This window comes from Lytechinus pictus, chromosome 8, assembly GCF_037042905.1.
Source record: "Lytechinus pictus isolate F3 Inbred chromosome 8, Lp3.0, whole genome shotgun sequence".
Lineage (NCBI taxonomy): Eukaryota > Metazoa > Echinodermata > Echinoidea > Temnopleuroida > Toxopneustidae > Lytechinus > Lytechinus pictus.
The window spans coordinates 1,501,686-1,519,276 of NC_087252.1; the positions used below are offsets into that span (position 1 = coordinate 1,501,686).

The 17,591-nt window shown below is 35.4% G+C and overlaps 1 protein-coding gene across 1 annotated transcript; it reads left to right on the top strand.

Moving 5' to 3' along the window:
- Nucleotides 1–644: 644 nt before the first annotated feature.
- Nucleotides 645–16,402, top strand: LOC129266862 (sortilin-related receptor-like). Its single transcript, XM_054904643.2, has 5 exons — nt 645–1,006; nt 2,728–2,964; nt 9,281–9,442; nt 11,668–11,735; nt 13,056–16,402. The coding sequence occupies exons 1-5, from the start codon at nt 710–712 to the stop codon at nt 13,249–13,251; spliced, it is 960 nt and encodes a 319-aa protein (XP_054760618.2). The 5' UTR covers nt 645–709; the 3' UTR covers nt 13,252–16,402.
- Nucleotides 16,403–17,591: the final 1,189 nt, after the last annotated feature.

Here is a 17,591-nt window from a genome sequence, read left to right on the forward strand (position 1 = left end):
CAGGGGGGGGGGGGGGCAAAATCGGCAGTGGCGTACCTAGGATTTTCCACAGGAGGGGGGGGGGCAAAATCGGCCGCCAAAAAAATTGACAAGCAAAAAAAAAAAAAAAAAAAAGGTCTTCAATAAAAAATAAAGGTTATTTTTCCAGAAAAAAAATTGACAAGCAAAAAAAAAAAAAAAAAAAAAAAAAAAAAGCTCGTCAGGGGGGGGGGGGCAATAAAGGTCTTCAAGCTCGTCAGGGGGGCATAAAAGGTCTTTCAAGTTCGTCGGGGGGGGGGGGCAGTGATATGTATTTTGTATGGGTTGTGGCTCGTCAGGGGGGGGCAGAGTGCCCCCCCTGCCCCCCCCCCCCGTAGGTACGCTAGTGATGGGTACTGCAAAATGTCTTTCATCGGAGACGGAAAGGAGAGGAGAGAGAGAGAAAAAAAAGAGAAGTTAAGGGGTGTGTCCCTTATCATTCACATACATGTATGTTTGAGCTCCCGTCATAATTTATATCGGGATTTTCTTTCACAGACTGCAGTATGTAAATCAAATCTTTGGAATGCTAGTGTGCTCACATACATTCTAACTTTTCAATTAAACAATTATAGTATTTGCAGCTCGTTGTTTATATAAAAACATGATGAAAAATAATTTTTGAGATCAAGTTCTTCCAAAACCATTTCGCGGGACCTCGCGATATCGCTCCTGATTTAATTTATAAACAATGATGACGTCACCGGTTCAAACCCAGAGATCCTCCAGAAACATGGCGACCGGATTTTTACGAATCCTTTTTCTGGTGCATATATTATCACTCTTAAGTGTTTCAGTGCATTCTTTCAGACCAGGATCGAGGTCAAAAACTCTAAATTTTCCTCACCAAGAAATCAATGATGGAATAAAAAGGATAAGGCGGAGTATCCCCACTGAAAATGCAGCGTCTTCTTCGCGGTCGCGGACGGCAAGACAAGCGGAGAGCTCAGCCGACGATTCCGGGGGACATGGTATTCAAGTCACGAAGGTTTGTATTGGCTGCACTGCTGCGGTGTGTGTGTTATGTCATCCATTGTCACCTGTTTATTTACGCAATGCCTAGTGGAAATACAAACTTGTTTGACTTCCTCATCTTTAGTTCACGAAGCTTATGACTTATGTTATCTTTATGTACATGCTTATGGCGTTATGCAGTCCAGAATGGCCAGATGAGGATAACTTAACTGTCTTTAACTTTTAAGTTTAAAAATTGTTGAATTGTAAAATAAAAAATTGAAAAAGGAATGCTTAATGAATAACAAATCAGTAACAATCATGACAATTGTCATTCTGTATATATGCTGTAATTGTTAAATCCCACTTTTGGCCTTTATGACGTGAGAGTATAGAGCTAGAGTAGATCTAAACTCCGTGGACATGATGGACAAGCAAAAAAAAAAAAAGAAATGGGGTCTATCACCTACACGTATGACTTATTTTTTCCAAGTATGAGCATTGAAATTTTGAGGCTAGGGGGTGCAGTAACTTAGATGATGAGCATGAAGGCAAGATATTTAAGTTACTTCAGGAATTCTTTAAAATACACTTTTCTGAGCTGTCCTCTAAATTTTTAAATTTTGAGATACATTTCCAGTCAAGCAATGATGTGATTTATGAATGATATTCTAGAATAGAAATATATTCTAGATCATATTTATTTGCTTGGAAGCTTGTTTTTTAATGAACTACATGTAACTACATGTACAACTTTTATAAAGACAATTTAATAATACATTTATAATACATATGATTTATATAGCGTCTTTTCCATTTTGATTAAATGCTCAAGGCGCTTAGAAGAGAGCAAACTTATAAGTAAAGAGAACTAAAAGAAGACCCCCCCCCCACAGATCCAGGAAATTACTTTTCTGGAAGATTTTTTTTTTTATATGACAACATGTATAAAATGATAAATTGTTAAATATTTCTTCATTCCCTCCTACATACATGTACATTCTGATGGAAACTTAGATTATTTGTGTGAAGCTTTATATGGAATGTGCTTTTATTTTGTAAATAAAAAATGTAAAATAACAATTTATTGATTTTTATTGAAGTGATTGATGTTAAAATAGTAAGATCCTGTATATTAAGGTCTACAGAAAGTGTTGATTATTTTCTTTTAAGTATTTTCCCTCCTTTTTTATATTTTGGTTGGATCATGTAAATTTGATTATAACATTTCCCTCCTTTTTTATTTTGGTGGGATCATACAGTATATACAGTAGGCTTACATGTAAACTAAGATTTGTATTGTGTACTCAAAGATTTTTACCATCCATGTTCTCCTTAAATCCTTGATTTTGATTGGCTATTGAGTATTGTTACCATAGCAGTAACCATTTGAGAGTAAAGTTACAATAATGGTACCTTATTTGCATGAGGGTGCCTGTAATAAACTAATTATAGATAGTAGGGAGTGGGTAAATTTGGAATATGACTTGTCCTTTTATATTGGAATGTAAAATATACTGCAGTACAGTACGTGTAATTAAGAAAACATAATATAATTCATGTTAGTTGAAATAATGTATTTATGTAATGTTCAGACATGTATTTAGTTTTTGTTGTTCTGCTCTGAAGCGCTTTGAGCATCTAATCAAGATGGAAAGTGCACTGTACAAATCTCATGTATTATTATTATTATCATTCATGTCTACCAAACTAGTTGAATATTTCTTGTGTTTGTCTCCCCCTTCCACCATACAGTTTGACCTGAATGACCCTCACCCGGAGCTTATTGTTCATTGGGCGGGTAAAGGCAGTGATGTCATATTGTGTCTCACCCGTGACATCACGCAAACCACCCATTCAGCGAGCTACGTTTATATCTCAGAAGACTATGGGGCAACTTTCACAAACAAGTCTAGTACAATGTTCAACACTTCACCCAATCAGAGACCAGTCTACGATCGATTTTACAGTAGTAAGGCTGATGAAAGGAGGGTAAGGCTTTGTTTAATTCCCCAGGCACCTGTTTCATAAAACTTGCTCTAATAACAAATTTCTGATAACAGTTTAAAGCTACTGAAATCATACAATTTGATTGGCTAATAGTAAACTTGTTATTATTACAAGTCTTTATGAAACAGGACCCATGCTTTTAATTTTATGTTTTTTTCACGTTCTTCTGAAAATAATTTTCAAATAATTTCCTACTAAGACCACATGACCACGGGTATTGTGGTCTAGTGGTTTGATCACTGGACTCATAATCGCAAGGTTGTGAGTTTGAATCCCAACTCTGCCACTGTCTCCACTTTGATTAAAAAAAAAAAAAACAGAGAGTAATATATGTCGTCTATATGGTCAGCCACTATGACTGATTAAAGGTTAAAAGACGGTAGTTGCAGCAAATAGTTATTTCATGAAAAAGTCTTTTTAAAATTAAATCAAGGTTAATTGTCAAAATATTAACATACACTGTATATTTAGATTGGGTACATTAATGTAAACTTGTAAAATCATGAAATCTTAGCTCGAAATCGATAATTCTGATGATCAGTAACACAGAAAAGCATATGTGGAACAGTGTATTAATATTGCTTTGAAAAATACCCGACATTTGATGGAATTTCATGCTTATTTTGCTAATTTCTCCACAATTTTTCTTCCAGAGCTACGTACATTTAATAGGCAAATGTATATATACAAACACTTTGGTGGTAATTTCATTGGATTCTCTTCAAACTCGGTTTGAGATCTTTACCACAATTATCTTTAAACTAGACGTAAAATGTTTGCTATGTAATTGGTTATACCAGTTTGGCGTTTACCAGCAAAAAGCTGTCCTGCTGAGTTCCTATGGGAGTTACCATAAACAGAAACAGAAATAGATAATTCCTTGGCCCCTGAATATCTCAGTGAAAAATTAATCAGATAATACCTTCACGTAATCTAAAGATCTTCACAGACATATAAAAGTGTCCAGTTGTTCAGACCAAGTTCTATGGGGAGAGATCATTTTGTCATGCTGCCCCTAAACTTTGGAATTCGATCCCATCTTCCATGAAGGAGGCATCTACATACATGCTCTACATTCTAAAGTTGCCTCAAAACTTATTTGTTTTGATTGAGTCAGTCTAAGTACTGCTTTAATCCACTCTCTTCCCTCTAGATCTATTTTCCTATTAAGCGCATCTAGAGAGATGCCTTTGGGCAGTGATATGCGCTATACCAGCACTGTCGTATTATCATTTATTAATTATGCAAAATCTTCTAAAAATGTATTCACAGATAAAGCTTGAAAAACACATGCTAACACTCAGGTTGGATGGGCAGATATTCCACTTAATGCCCAGTTTTCTTTAAGATTTTGCTTTGGAAACATTTGTTTTGGCCTTAAAAATTGTGTTTGTGAAATTCTGTGAATTCGGTAAGAGGATTTTTTTTAACGATCAATTTAACCTCAACAAAACCAAACACAGAACAGAAAATCAGGTGTTAGTTTAAAAGTTATAGAAAATTGATTAAAGTTATTTTTCAGTTTTAATTTGATGTTACAACTTCACACCGTGCATAGATAAAGTAAAGGGGTGAGTTGTAACTTGAAATATGGTGGCCTAAAATAATGTCCAAAATTTCAAATTCAAACATATTTTGTGAAATCCTGCTTGATACTACATGTAGTTTGATTTTGAACATTTAAGCTTTGGAATTTTATGAATTTCAAAATTCTTTGGATCTAAACCAGTCTAGATTTTAATTTTAGAAATTGGTTTGCAAAAATGACCATGATGACCTACATACAATAATGTAGTACATCTTTAAGTATAACTTATACATACATGTACAAACAATAATATGAAACACCCCCTAGTTCAGTTCAGGTACACATGCTCTTTTTAGAGTCTTAGACACCGTTCTCATTACGCTTTCTAAAACTAGTTTACTGGAAACCGATTCAGGAAACCAGTTTGGAAGATCGCTTTGCTAGCGTTCCCACTTGATCACACGAAAGTGGTTTTCAATATCACTTCACGTAAAGCGATCTTGTTGCTATAGAAACGCTCTCAGTGGGGCAACACGTTTCATGCAAAATTCGAAATCGCAAAGTAGGAATTCTACACCTGTCGTGTGGAGTAGCGCACTCAAAATGTGCGAAGATCGCTTCCCGATGAACGGTTGTGTCCTCACTTGCGCTAAAACCAGTTTAAAGCGATCTTGAAAACTACATCGCAAGGTTTTTTTCTGAACTGGTTTAAAAGATCGCTTCAACTTTTCTCACTACGCGTTTAACTAGTTTCCACTAAAACTAGTTCCAGTAAACTAGTTTTAGGAAGGTAGTGAGAATGGTGTCTTAAGGCCACCGCAGACCTTACGACTGTTCGCGATCCGATTTTGGAACAAATCGCATCTTGCTCATTTCCTGAAAATGTGAATGGAACATATTATTTGAGGTTTAAATTAATTGGAAGAAAGCTAATATAACCATTTTGAAAGATTGCAAGCCTTTATTTCGAAGTAAAGGCCAAATTAGTTTTAAAACATAGGCAATGGTACGACTGCTATGACGTCATTACGACTAGATATAAAATTCGCTTTTATTCTAAGAAGGATGATAGCATAGTCACAGACTTGAACATACTGTAGGTATTCGTACGATGATTTAGAACATTACACAGTATTCCAAGTCTCAATGCTAGCATCAAATTCTAGTCCATTTTATTCTGAAATCGGGTCGCAGCAGACCAATCGTAAGGTGTGCGGTCGCCATTAGATATAAAAAAAGCAAGAAAATGATTGATCATAAACAAGACCAATTGCAGCTTGTGTCTAGAGTAGACATGTTTGCAGCACCTTCATAAAACAGTTTGATCATGTGACCCAGAATTGGGACAAAGAGGGACTTGACTAGGATCTGATTGGATAGGGAAGAGAATCAACCAAACATCGTTCCAGAAAGAGCAAATAGTATTAAAATCTATATTGTCATATTTCTATGGGTTGGTGGCAAACAGTATGGTCGTACATGGGCACAGTGCTTTGTGTGGATGTTCATTGCCAACAGGTGTGCATTCATGTGTGTAGAATGGCAATGCCCATGATGAGAGAGAACTTGGTACAATGGTCATATTTCAGTGCACACAAATGCATCCTTGTGTCACGTGCGTGCAGACTGCAGAGCAAATAATCTTTTTGTGTACCTATAGTGATATTTATTCATACATGGCCTGGCAATGGTTGAATGTGATAGTTTTGTCAAATTACAGACCAATTTCATTAAAAAAACTTTTGAGATACATTTTATTGGGTTTGTGTATTTCAGGCAAAATGGGCTGCCAATATTGTCCAGCTACATGTAGTTGAGAGTGAGACTCCTGTAGGCCAATGACATCAAAATTAGTGAGATCAATAGAAATGCATGCGAAATGAAATAGAGTGAGAAAGGACCAAAATGAGTGAGTCTCACTCTCAATGAGTGAGAGTTGCCTTTTTTCAATTTCAGGGCCACTTTTCACACCAGGCTACAGTATTGGCCAAATATCTCCTACATTGGAGAAGCTTTAAGATTGCAGTGATTCCAGTGAATGGGGACATTCCAGGGCTCTTTCAAGCATTTCGGAAGCAAAATCACCCAAGCCCCATGTTCTTTATTTATTTATTTTTTTTTGGGGTGTATTTTAACATTTTTGCACATAATTTGTAAAATAAAAAAATGATATCAATACCGGTAATTTGTTTTCTCCTTTTCTGTGTAGTGTACGGTACATGTAATGCTGAAGTTAAAGGAGAATGAAACTCTTGGAGCAAGTTAGCTTTTGTGAAAGCAGAAAAATCAAAGAATAAGATCAACAAAAGTTTGAGTAAAATAGGACTAGCAATAGAAGAGTTATGAGCATTTGAATGTTGAGATCACTAATGCTATGGAGATCCTCCCATTGGCAATGCGACCAAGATCTATGATGTCACAGATGAACAACTCTCCCCTTTTGGACACTGAAAATATACCCCAAAACATCTCTTTTTGCTCATTCTAATCATATGACAAATGATTCATCAATGATATAATGTTGTGAAACCTCTGTACTTGTCCTCTCATAAAGAGAACACCTCACCTTGTGATAGACTCTATAAAAGTGAGAATATAAGTGAAATAAATACTAAAGTAATGAGGGAGTTGTACGTGTGTGACATCACAGATCTTGGTCGCATTGCCAATAGGAGGATCTACATGGCATTAGTGATCTCAATATTCAAATGATCATAACTTTCTTATTATTCATTCAATCTTCCCCAAACTTTCAACAATCTGTTTCTTTGATTTTTCTCTTTGATATGGATTCAGCTGGTTTCAAGGGTTTCATTCTCCTTTAAGTTAATAATATTATGGATCAGTATCCATAGTGCAATACATGTAAAAGAAATTGCAATTAATTTCCCCCAAAACAATGGGTCATTATTATCCCTTCAGAATCAATGCAGCATAACATTACATGTACATGTAGGCCTTACATTTGATTCAAATTTATGGATAATTCTTTCCTTTACATGTATATATACTTGTAGGAAGCCAGATTCGGATATGTTCGAAATGCTTGTGGAAAAGGTTGGGGTTGTTTATTTACCTTTTGAGAAAAATTATGTTGTGCATGTTAGTTTTTAGGATTTAAGGATATTTAGAGATAAATAAAAAAAACCTGGACTTCTCATTCTCTTTTCTTTTGTTGTTGCCTTCTTGCCTGTTTCCCCTTTTTAACTTCTTGAAAAATCCAAGGGGTGGAGGAGCAGTCACCCGACTTCCCCATCATTTATCCATCATCCGAATTTCAGGATATTTCAATGAATTACACAACCAAGATCTCTCATGTCTTCTTTATCGTGTCTGCTGCTTGCTCCATCATTTTTCCCCCTGTCCTTTCCTTTTTTTTTAATGAAAAATGATGTTGGGGGGGGGGGGGGGATTGGCGCCCTGTCTGAGCTGCAGCCCCCATTTAAGGTATACAGTAGATTCCTGCCTCTATTCATCTCTGTATGTATGCATTTCTTCCTATCCTGTTTGTATTATTCTATGATGATGAGCTATTGTAATACTACACTAGGCATGCCTCTTGGGATAGATTACTTCCCAAGCACAATTTGTAGATACTATGCTCGCTAGGATCAATTACAAAGTCAAGTAAGGTTTTGCATCTAAAGCTTTTCACACCTAAATCAGATTTATTCACATTTCACACAAGGACCGGTAGTATACATACATACGTAATAGGCCTGGGTGTACATGTAATATGTAGTTGCATGTAGATTCAACTGAAACATGCTTTGGCTATTGTCTGGATGTATGCAATGAAAATATATCAAAAATTATTATAAAATTGGGAAATTTCTTCAAAACAAATGCAATATCTCAACACATGAATCTTTCCCAATCTTGCTCGGGTTTAATCAAGACTGTCCAAAAAATTAATCCAAGAATGTTTGTTTTTTATAATGTACATTACATGTAGGTACTGAATCAGGCACAAAACTGTTAATATAATTTTTTTTTTGAGGGGGTTACTTTTCAAGTTTTCACAATATTAGTATACACGTACACTCTGCAACATTTAAGCTTTATCATTGCAAGGAATTGAAATTTTCCATGGCCCCTTTTATATTTCACTTTCCAGGGCCCTTTTGAGCATTTCAATGCGAAAATGCCCAACCCCCCATGTAATTCCCCCCCCTATAGGTCTACTGCATGCATGGATCTTGGTACATGTAGCTCATACAGTACATACATGTATGTACAATGTAGTTCATTTTCTAGTTCAGGTGGGATTTGAACCCTCGACCCTTGGTTAAAGAGTCAAGTGACCGAACCACCACACCATTATATCTTTCAATTCAATTCAATTCAATTTATTGACCATTAAAAAGACATCAAAATATTTACAAAAATAACATGATACAAACAAACTTAATTCAAAATATAACAGGTTACAAATTAATTAATGGTCAGGACCTCTAAGAAACAAGACTGCTAATAGCCGGGGCCCAACAAATACACAAATAACATTACTGGAAAAAAAAAAAAGTTTATAAATAAACAAACACACACACACTTCCACACATCATCACACAATGCAAAAACACAGGAGATAGAATAGAATAGAAGAGAAGACAAGATAAAAAACAAGAAAAGATGAAATGCTATTACAATTCTCCACACCTTCTGCGGCCCCTGCATTCTCCTGTAAAGTTACATGTACCTGTACATGTACGTGTAGGATTGCCCTATGACTGTTGACAACCTCCTCTCTACCGTTCCTTCTTCTTGCAGTATTTGTTCACCGATGTGGTCAACTCGCTGGTCACATCCACCGAGGACTTTGGCAATTCATTCAGCACCTTCGACGTCCCGTTCAAACCGACGTCCATCTATACCCATGCCGTCAATCCTGACATCGTCCTCGGAATGGACGAGAATGACGATCTCAAAAGGGTAAGTGGACCCAATCAATATCGTTTGGGATCCTTTTCTCGACTTTGAAAAAAAATGGCATCAGCTTCCAAATTATTAAAGTCTTGGTAGTTTCCAACTCAAATTAAAATAGTTTGAAGGAAATATTTAATAATGCCTATCTACATGTACATGTAGGCATTTCATGTCTGTAAGATGTGAAATTTCAGCTACTTTTAAGTTTTATGGAAAGTTCTACCCCCTTCCTTTCTGGTACATGGTTTAACCGCCCATTATGAAATCCAAAATATGGGGTTCAGTAAAACTTCATTGCTGATTGGCAAAATACACATTTATTCAAATTAATTGAATACCCTTTCGACAACTACATGAGCAATATTAAATAGTAAAGGTTATATTTTCCCTATATTGTTCATTGATAGCTACATGTACATATGTGAGCTTATGAATACGGTGTTTAATTCATCAATCAATGTTCATTTTTTGTTTGGTCACATGCAGCTAACATGTACATTATAAAAAGTGCTTTTAACTTTAACAATAAAATGTATATTACATTAATATCTGAGTCACCATAGGCAGAAACATAAACAATAAAACCGATCCTACCTCAACATGGTACAGTGTATTCAGAGTACCGGATATATTATATATATTTTCATTATAATGTTTGTAATTCCACTCCATGCAGTTTATGGTTTTATTATGAGCAGTGTTTATCACTTGTCTTTTATCTCTTCTTTCCTCTCTTCTCATATTAATTATGCTCAACAAAAGAGAGCAAATTGGACTTTGAGTCCATTTTCATACTCTCACGCTATAATGGCCTCCAAATGTTGTGATGGGTAGACTAGCCAGTACATGTACAACCATGTATTATACAGACCCATTTCAGTAGTTGGTTTATTGTTGCTAAAAAATGCTAAAAGAACATGAAAGGGGGAAGTGCATACTGTTTGAATAATGATTTTCATGTGTACTCTATGTACAGAGTAAATACTGTATATGAAGTATATGACCTTAGTTTTTGTTGTTTTTGAATTATATCAGGTTTCTATTGAAATATTAAAAAGAAGAACAAACTTTGAATGTAATAAATCATTGGAATTTTCAATTGAATTTGACAAGAACAGAAAAAAAAAAATGATGGGAAATGTACAATGTTGTGTTTATTACAGTACATGAATTTCCTTAATTTTCACATTTTATCATGTTGTGAAGAGGAAATAAGGTCTGAAATATTTTATATTTTTATACATGTACCTTCAATATTCAAACATAAAAATGCACATTTTATACTATACCCTACATAAATGTCTTTAAAAAATGAATTGGGATCAGTTTAATTCCCTGTAGAATTAAATCTTATGGCCCATATTCTCAACTCGGGTTTAAAGCAGAAATGAACCACCAGCATTAACAGCGCCACCTCAAGTCCTAAACTCCTCAGATCTGGCCAACATAATGCAGCATTCTAGGCTGTGTAGTCTTGTTATATAGGCCCACTTGAATAAAACACACTGATTCACATCTCAATACATTCATATCACGCTAATTGAATCATATACTAAGTCGCAAAATAAGAACTATCCTATCAAAAACATTTTTTAGTTTCTCTGTATGAATGAAATTATAGGCTAATTAATGATCTATGTTATTGATGGTTATCTCAAAATTTACATTTTTAAGACTATTTATAACATACCTGTACAGTCAGTTAGATATTTCATTGCATGTTGGTCAGTTTAATTCTCCTTCTATTTAAACTCCAGTCTGATGTGGTTTAACTATGGATAGCCATGCCAATAGTGTCATTAATCTCTTTACAGTAGAGATTTGTAGGATCAGCTCATGTGACTCTCAAATACCTGCACAGTTGGTGTCTCAACCATTAATGAATTGGGAAAGAGCACCATAAACATATAATGTAATCAGAATCGTGACACATTTGGCTTCCCATAATTATATCACAGACTTTTATAGACCACGGTCTAAACCCAACTTCAGAATACAGGCCATTCAGTATGGGCCATCTACATGAGTATCAGGAGCGATATTTTCATATTTTGTTCAGCATGCATGCATGTTGCATGGTGTGACCAAAAAAAAGAAAAGAAATCAAGAAAAGAAGAAAAAGCCTCAGCTGTACAATTTATTCTTTGTACTTTAAATTGCAGTTAACTTGTCAGTTTTGTTTCATATTGAATCTGTTAATTTCATCTCATTATTTCTTCTTTCTTTTGCAGCTTTATATCTCCATGAATTTTGGAGGTACTTGGGGTCTCGTAGAGCAAGATGTTAAGAGCTTCAGTTGGTAAGGTCAAAGTTCATTCACAAAAGTCAAATTTTAACATTGAGCTGTATTGATGAAAAAAAATCATAGTGGCAATGTACTGTTTCTCTCTGCTTTATGTATGAATCTATCAAAAAGGCTGATAGGTAGTTTTATAGTGTATGTTGTTTAGATTACTGCATGTATTTATACCCTTTATTTATTATATGAATATTTGCTCAGAATTTCAAACAAGCATAGATACATGTACTGAGGGGCCGGGGCAGTTGCTTTAGATATTCCCCACGTGAATTAGCCATTGTGTCACATTATAATTTTTAGAAGTTGCATTAGATTTCAGCAACTGAAAATTTCAAGGCAATCCCCCCAAAAAAAGAAAAAAAAAGAAAAATGGTCGGATAGGTGCATTGGTGTATATTTGTTATTCCATTAATATTTTGCAACATGAATTATTGATGCTCTCATCATCGAATCCTGGCGCAAGTCATGAATATTTTAATGGATCTCCGCAACATCAGATATTCACTACAATACTGAAAACATGTAGAGTACATTATTAATTTCTGGTGTATATATTTCCTGAAAATAAAGCTGAAAATTTATCTGGAATATATTGATGGTTCTTTGGCTAATTACATGTAGATTGAAGACTAGTCTACATTGCAAGCATGTAAGCAAATTTATTTGTACATAATAATAATAATAGCTGGATTTATAAAGCGCTTTTTTTGCCTGAGGATACAAAGCGCTGCTATTATTACCCCAGCTTTAGCTCGAGCTACCATCACCGGTGCTCAGTGCATGCAAGGAATTACTCCTACCGGGTACCCATTCACCTCACCTGGGTCATGTGCAACAAAGTGTGGATAAATTTCGTGCTGAAGGAAAACACGCCATGGCTAGGATTTGAACCCACGACCCTCTGTTTCAAAGGCGAGAGTCAGAACCCTAGACCGCGACGCACCCACATGTAGAGTGTAGTTCTACTAGTGGAATTTATTGTGATTATTAATTCACAGATCTTGTTCTTATATTAAGTTTAATGCCAATTTTACGGATTTCATATTCAAATTATATCCCTTTGTATCAAAGGATTACCGGTATATCATTTTTTTGATGCACGATAATTTGATTTGTTATTTCTTCATTAGATATTTTTCTATTTATTAGATATTTTTCTATTTGTATGTGGCATATAAAAAAATATTGCATGATGAAAATATATACAATTCATGTAATTTAATTATTGTCGAAATTATTTCACCGGAATATTCTGGGGTTTTTGCCTTGTTGTGATGAAAATAAAAAACTGTTCATAATTTTCCCACTTTTCATCTCCAGGGGTGTTGAGCCGTGGGATAGGACCGATACCATCTATGTAGAGAGGTTGGAGGTTGATGGAACGAGCTCTGTCAGTAAATCAGATGATTTTTATGAGTCCAGAGAGGTTGTTATCACTGGTATAAAGGACTTTGAGGTCAGGGATGACTATCTCTTTGCCACGCGAGAGAAAGCTGGCACAGTAAGTGCATTATGACTTTATATTAATTCTTTGCTCCTTGCTATATATTCCTTGTCATGTACATGTACCATTCATTCTTCTACAGGTGTATAGAAACATGAATTATAAAGCATGTTACAAATTGTGCGTATTAAAGGAGAATGAAACCCTTGAAACCAGCTGAATCCATATCAAAGAGAAAAATCAAAGAAACATATTGTTGAAAGTTTGAGGAAGATTGAATGAATAATAAGAAAGTTATGAGCATTTGAATATTGAGATCACTAATGCCATGTAGTTCCTCCCATTGGCAATGCGACCAAGATCTGTGATGTCACACACGTACAACTCCCTCATTACTTTAGTACTTATTTCACTTATATTCTCACTTTTGTAGAGTCTATCACAAGGTGAGGTGTTCTCTTTATGAGAGGACAAGTACAGAGGTTTCACAACATTATATCATTGATGAATCGTTTGTCATATGATTAGAATGAGCAAAAAGAGATGTTTTTGGGGTATATTTTCAGTGTCCAAAAGGGTAGAGTTGTTCATCTGTGACATCATAGATCTTGGTCGCATTGCCAATAGGAGGATCTCCATAGCATTAGTGATCTCGACATTCAAATGCTCATAACTCTTCTATTGCTAGTCCTATTTTACTCAAACTTTTGTTGATCTTATTCTTTGATTTTTCTGCTTTCACAAAAGCTAACTTGCTCCAAGAGTTTCATTCTCCTTTAACTATTATAATTTGGTTCGCATTATTTTCCTGGTATCAGAACATACATATAACGTTGTACAATAAGTGCTGGAATCACACAATTGATTTGCTGCTAGGTCAGGAGGAGGGCTGTCTCAATGCTTTCCCGTAGAGTTTACGCAAAATTTTAAAGGGAAGGTGAGTTGAAACTTATGAAATCATAGGGGGGAAACCCCGGTGTAGTGGTCCACCTGCACTCCCTCCAGTCAGTTATATCGGGAGGAGAGACATGCGGGTCACAGTGATTCAGTTTGCTTTTCGCCTCCCAGGCACAGGTGACGCCAAACAAATAATAGTAATAATAATGACAATTCATGCACATGTTGCTTTTGGTATATTGGATCAATTAAAAAAAAAACGGTGGGTATTTCAAAAAGCTGTTTGTAAAGATAGGTATAACTTTTACACTAGACTGGAACATGTTCTTAAATTTAGTCAGCAACAACATATCTAGGGATATGGCATATAGCACAACTAACTGGTTGCCAACTGTGCTTAGTAATTAATTAGTTACAGCTTTATTAAAAAGGTCAAGTCCACCTCAGGAATATATTGATTTGAATCAAAAGAGAAAAATCAGACAAGCATAATACTGAAAATTTAATCAAAATCAGATGTAAAATGAGAACGTTATGACATTTTGAAGTTTCACTTATTTTTCACAAAATAGTTATATGCACAATTTAGTCACATGCAAATGAGAGAATAGATGATGTCCCTCACTCACTATTTCTTTTGTTTTTTATTGTTTGAATCAAACAATATTTCAATTTTTACAAATTTGAAAATAAGGACCAACTTGACTGAACCATAAAATGTTAAACAATGGTAATTCCACATATTCAGGGAGAAATAAAACTTTGTTTCACAGGACAATGAGGAGAAAATATTGATATTTCATATTTCATATAATAAAATACAAAAGAAATAGTGAGTGAGTGATGTCATCAGTTCCCTCATTTGCATGCAGACCGGGATGTGCATATTACTGTTATGTGAAATTAAGTGAAACTTTAAAATGTCATAACTTTCTTATTTCAAATCCGATTTCGATGAAATTTTCAGTGTTATGCTTGTTGGAGTTTTCTCTTTTTATTCAAATAAACATTTTGTTGGGATGGACTTGTCCTTTAAGCATCCACTCGCTCAACCATATTCACATGTGTGATACAGAAACTAGTAATGATGAAGATAATCGTGTCTAATGTTACAATAACATGAAACTGTATTTTTTAAAACTGTGTTCACACTAGAAAACACCTAAGAAAGTCAAGTGCCTACATGAACAGAGCACAAGAGGTTGTTGATTCATAAGTAGCTTGTGGTCTAGTGGTTAGAGCATTGGACTCATGATTGTAAGGTTGTGAGTTTGAATCCCCATTCTGCCATTGTCTCCACTTTGATGATATCTGTTTGCTATAAGGTCAACCACAAAGCCTGATTAATAGACATTTTCCTATGTAATTGGTTATACACCAGCAAAAAGCTGTCCTGCCAAGTTCCTACTGGAGTCGCAATAACAGAAACAAGTAGCTTTAATTCAGCTGACAGGTTCAGTGTCATCATGAGTGCATGAATGAATGAAGGAGTGGATGAATAATGTAGATGAACAGATGAATAAATGAGTGAAAGAAAGAGAGAAAGAGAGAAAGAAAGAAGGAAAGAAAGAATGAAGGAAAGAAAGAAAGAGTGAATGGATGAATGGATGAAGGAATGAATGAATGAATGAATGAATGAAGGAATGTACATGTATGAATGAGTGAATGAATGAATGGATGGATGAATGAATAATATTCCGCATTTATATAGCGCTTAACACATCGGAACGATGTCTCTAAGCGCTTTACAGATATATTATTACCCTGGTCATCGGATCCTTGCATGCCTGCATACAATGTATGCATCTTCTCCACTCCCTGGGGAGCATTCCAACAAGAGTTCCAAGACTCAATTGCTAGGCATACTACATAGGCTTTCGCATCCTACCGGGTACCCATTTAACACCTGGGTGGAGAGTGGCAAATTGTGGATTGAGGCCTTGCCAAAGGACGCTAGGCCATGGTGGGATTCGAACACACGACCCTCTGATTACAAGGCGAGAGTCAGAACCGCTACACCATGGAGCTTCCACTGAATGAATGGATGAATGGATGAGTGAATGAATGGATGAAGGAATGAATGAATGAATGAGTGAGTGAGTGAGTGAGTGAGTGAGTGAATGAGTGAATGAATGAATGAATGAATGAATGAATGAATGAATGAATGAAGGTACATGTATGACTGACTGACTGACTGACTGACTGAATGAATGAATGAATGAATGAATGGATGAAGGAATGAATGAATGAATGAATGAGTGAGTGAGTGAGTGAATGAATGGATAAAGGAATGAATGAATGAATGAAGGAATGATATAATTGATGAAGAATGAATAAAAGAAAAGAAATAAAAAGTGAAGTAACAAAAATAAAGATTATACTGATCACAAATGATGAATGAAGTATCAACTTCCACATAGCCAGAAGGAAAGGAAAAATCCCATTTGTGGCTACCCGTAAATCCTGGAAATACTTCCTGTATTTCCGTGATGAATTTGTACTTTATATAAATACCAAAGTTAACAAATATTTGCTTGAATCACTGATGATGTCACAATGGCCCTTGGTCTTTACAGTTCACTTCCACTTTTGTTCTTGCTTATTGTACTGAGTTTCTATCTGAATCATTTATCAAATGTTTTTTAATTAATCCATGTACTTGTACATGGAGGGCTACAAACTCTTGGTGTTCATCAACCATGTATAATTATTTCATTTTTGTCTCGCCTGCATAGCAGAGCGAGACTATAGGCGCCGCTTTTCCGACGGCGACGGCGGCGGCGGCATCAACATCAAATCTTAACCTAAGGTTAAGTTTTTGAAATGACATCATAACTTAGAAAGTATATGGACCTAGTTCATGAAACTTGGACATAAGGTTAATCAAGTATTACTGAACATCCTGCCTGAGTTTCAGGTCACATGACCAAGGTCAAAGGTCATTTAGGGTCAATGAACTTAGACCATGTTGGGAAAATTATTTTCAAAATCTTAACTGAAGGTTAAGTTTTTGAAATGACATCATAACTTAAAAAGTATATGGACCTAGTTCATGAAACTTGGGCATAAGGTTAATCATCCTGCTCGAGTTTCAGGTCACATGACCAAGGTCAAAGGTCATTTAGGGTCAATGAACTTAGACCATGTTGGGAAAATTATTTTCAAAATCTTAACCGAAGGTTAAGTTTTTGAAATGACATCATAACTTAGAAAGTATATGGACCTAGTTCATGAAACTTGGGCATAAAGTTAATCAAGTATAAGTGAACATCCTGCTCGAGTTTCAGGTCACGTGACCAAGGTCAAAGGTCATTTAGGGTCAATGAACTTTGGTCAAGTTGGGGGTATTTGTTGAATTACTATCATAACTTTGAAAATTTATGGACCTAGTCCATGAAACTTTGACATAAGGTTAATCAAGTATTAGTGAACATCCTGCCTGAGTTTCAGGTCACATGACCAAGGTCAAAGGTCATTTAGGGTCAATGAACTTTGGCCAAGTTGGGGGTATTTGT

Coding starts and splice junctions, on each gene's coding strand:
- LOC129266862 (XM_054904643.2), top strand. CDS start 710: ATGATGACGTCACCGGTTCAAACCCAGAGATCCTCCAGAAACATGGCG. Junction 2,965..9,280: donor GTAAGGCTGATGAAAGGAGG/GTAAGGCTTTGT, acceptor TTCTTCTTGCAG/TATTTGTTCACCGATGTGGT. Junction 11,736..13,055: donor GATGTTAAGAGCTTCAGTTG/GTAAGGTCAAAG, acceptor TTTCATCTCCAG/GGGTGTTGAGCCGTGGGATA.